The following is a 3,632-nucleotide window of genomic DNA, read 5'->3' on the forward strand; positions in this document are numbered from 1 at the left end:
TATATACATTTTGGCCTGTTTTGTATTTCCGATGCTTTTTTTCCCTTTTATTTATATAGTTCTGCTCCAAATATATAGTTTCCAAATGCAAAAACAAAAGTGAAAGATTATGCAGAAGAGAATCAGTCAAAATCAAATCAGTGGGTCTTCTAGTTACAAGCAGACCTGTCACGTTTTCATTTGTGGAATAGAAAGGCTGTGAGTGACATCCAGTGGCTTGTCGTAGACTCCAGCCTGTTGTAGAAGGACCCACCAATCAGCAGGAGGCGCTGTCACCATCCACATCTGTTCTTCTGCCGCTAACTTCCTCTCTTGGCTCCACTCTTTATCTTTTTCTGCTCGCTCGGGTTTTCTTTCTCTTCCGGTTGTCGTCTGTTCGTGTGGCAGGTATCTATTTTCCCCAACTCGGGGACTCTTAAAAAATCCTCATCAATCTGAGTGTATTTCATATGTTTGCAAAGAAACAGACAGTGATTTAGATGAGGGGCTTTCTTAATGATGGATCCATGGCAGTATTGTTTAGATGGGATCCCAAATAAAGCCTGAAAATGACGTTCAAGGCGTGTTAACGCTCTGTGTAGCAGAGCTGTAGTTTCGCAGTAGCTTCCGACCACCAGGCAGTCTTTCTAAGCACAGCCCAGCCCAGCCGCACAGTCATTTTTTAAAATTATTATTTATTTCATGTGTAGTTTTATATCATAATTCTGTTGCTACCCAGAATTTTTTCCGACGGACACAGCTGGTTGAAATGAATGAAGCATCGTTAGCCACCTGATGCTAATCCAATCCCAGTTAATACTGATGATAACTACAGATTAAGGTCTGATGCGCATTTCTCCCTCATTTTCTCTACTTTTAGATTAACCAGCGTCGAAATGGCCAAGTCTAAGAACCACACAACCCACAACCAGTGTAAGTAACTGCTGAAGTAACTGTAAAGTCGTTTTACCGAGATGTGGTGCTGTTGCGTTAGCTTTGAGGTTTAGCTACTTGCCTGTAGTTAAATATTGCAAAGCTAGCTGCTTTGTATTAATTGTCGCTCCTTTTTATTTGAACAGCTCGGAAACACCACAGGAATGGCATCAAGAAGCCACGATCACAGCGATATGAATCTCTGAAGGGGGTGCGTACTGTTACAATTTTACATGTTTGTATCTTTGAAAAAAACAAAAACAAAACGGGTTTTGTGAACATGATCTGCAAGGCAAGCATGCAGCTCATGGTCAAATCCTCTGTAGTAAAGTGTGCTTTGTATAACTTTTGTAATGAAGTGAGTGGATGTTATTGCCTTAAAATGTAATATGGAGTATTTCTAAATTTAAAACGTTGCATTGGCGCTTGCTTGCAGCAGCATTTACAGTTACAGCGTTTTCTGTCAGCCTTTTCCAGTGTGCTACTGTTACTAGTGACTTTCTAATTTGGAGAATGAATATTTTGAAAGAAAACGACAGCAATAGTATTGATAGCATTATATGCAGTGACATAATTTCAATGTGTGGACAAAAGTAGCCCAGGCAGTGTTTTCCCTGACAATTTCCTGTGAAATTATAAAATGGCTGTTTAACAAATGGTAACTCATCAGGTGTTGTACATCTGGTCAAGCTTTTTAAAGAGTAGTTTAAAGCCCTGTTTTTCCGAAATGTAATCACAATTGTAACTACTTACATCCATCATTTGTTCTTCCTAGAGTTGAGGTATTTATTTACATTTGGATCGCAGATCAGCAGCAGTTGGCGTAGCTTGATTTGATTCAATAGTGCTTTTGCATGAAGTAGCAAATACCAATCAAAAGGACCGAAACTGTGAAGCAAGCTTTTTTTCTATGTTTAGTTGGAATAGTTTTTTGCGTATTTAAGTACTGGACCCTTATTAATTAAAGTTATTAATTAAAGTTATTAATTTATTTATTTTCAAGTTGTTGAAGTAATTCCCTTTGGTAACAAATCATCTCTGGAGCGTGACAAGTGGTTCATGCTCTAAGACAGGCCCTACCTAGTCTCCTTGAGGTTTCTTCCTGTTGAAAGGAAGTTTTTCTTTAGCAGTTTTGCCCAGTGCTTGCTCATAGGGTGTTTGTTGGGACAGTAGGGCCTTTACCTTGCAATATAAATTACCTTCAGGTGACTATTGTTCTGATTTTTGGAAATCCAAGTAAAACAAACATATTGAATTGAAGTATTAGCAACGTAAAGACACACCTTTGCTACAGCTGTGGGCTCGAATCATCAGAATGTGCATTCATCAATTATTTAGCTACCGCCCACCCAAGCTAATTTATTAATTCCTTAAAATGGTTGCGTTCTGGATTGATGATTAATTCAGAGACCTGCTCCCAATCAGGCATAAACACAGTGACATGACAGGCAGGTTGGTTTGAAATTATATAGATAGGCCAGTTAATTGTCATATTTATTTACTTTTTTTTTTTTTTTTTTTTTTTACATTAAAGAAATTGGATCACTGCTGAAAGACCTCCTGGTTATTATTATAATCTGGTTATTAAAGTGTGTGTGTGAATGTGCAGAGTAACAGAGAGGTCCTTGGTAATTTTGGATTGTTGGATTAGGTAAGGTTTAGGTTTATCAAAGTTTCATTTAGGTTAGCACTGTTTTAATACATGATACAAAGCTGCTAACATTACTCTGTCTGCCCAAAGCTCTCGCTAACCTGTTAAAATGAAATAATTATTTTTGCATTGTGTTATTAAAGTTTATTTTGCTTCGAAGAAAACTTTCTGAACTTTCAGTTCAGTGAACCTGCTAACTACTTGTTTACTTTGTTGCAGGTGGACCCCAAGTTCCTGAGGAATATGCGCTTTGCTAAGAAGCACAACAAGAAGGGCTTGAAGGCAGCACGGAAGGCCGCTATGGAGAAATAAGCAGCTAGCCCATCACCTCATGTCTGTCAGAGTCCATTTTGTGTTACCATCATCAAAATAAAGCTATGCTTTGTTAACACACCAACATCTGATTGTTCTTTATTGAGGTTCCTGCTTCTCTCTGGTTTTATAGAATAAATTATGTTATTGGTTATTAAGGGTTTATTTCTTTCTAATGTGTCTCTAGTTTGTTCATCGAAACTGAAAGTATGTAGAAAACTGGATAATGGTTGAGTTTGAAATATTGCAAAGATTGGGGGGGGATGGTTTTAATCAGGATAGATGAAGTTTGATTGCACAACCTCAATAGAAATAAGAACTTTCTCTAGATTTCTAAAATCACTAACAAGCTGTGACAGAAATATATTCTAATAAGGAAGGGAGTTGAATAAATCAAGTTGACTTCTAGCATCTTTTTTCCCCTTTCCTTAATCCCATGCAAAGATTTGAAACACCATGAATGGAAGTCATGAAAGTGTGATATTACCATGTGAAAACACAATCATTGCACAGGTGTTATCACATGGGTAATAACTAAAGCAATTCAACACCAGGAAGTGAAGTGATGGACCTCCTTGCTGCCAGAAAAGCTTCACCTGTCTTGACAATGATATTTACTCATTTCGTGTTTTGATGATGTTGTCAGTCTTTAACATATGACTGCCCACTGCTTCACTGAGTGAATGGGTTAAATGCAGAGAGGAATTTCCCCACGGGGATCAATAAAGTACACTTTCTTCTTCTTTCTTTCTTTCTT

General features: G+C 37.7%; 1 protein-coding gene across 1 annotated transcript; it reads left to right on the plus strand.

The window, feature by feature from the left end:
* The first annotated feature begins 314 nt into the window (after positions 1-314).
* Positions 315-2,960, plus strand: rpl29 (ribosomal protein L29). Its single transcript, XM_080891732.1, has 4 exons — positions 315-387; positions 860-912; positions 1,059-1,123; positions 2,783-2,960. Exons 2-4 carry the CDS (start codon positions 876-878, stop codon positions 2,873-2,875), a joined length of 195 nt encoding a protein of 64 aa, XP_080747858.1. The 5' UTR covers positions 315-387; positions 860-875; the 3' UTR covers positions 2,876-2,960.
* The last annotated feature ends 672 nt before the right edge of the window (positions 2,961-3,632 follow it).

This window comes from Rhamphochromis sp. 'chilingali', assembly GCF_963969265.1.
Source record: "Rhamphochromis sp. 'chilingali' genome assembly, chromosome: 9".
Lineage (NCBI taxonomy): Eukaryota > Metazoa > Chordata > Actinopteri > Cichliformes > Cichlidae > Rhamphochromis > Rhamphochromis sp. 'chilingali'.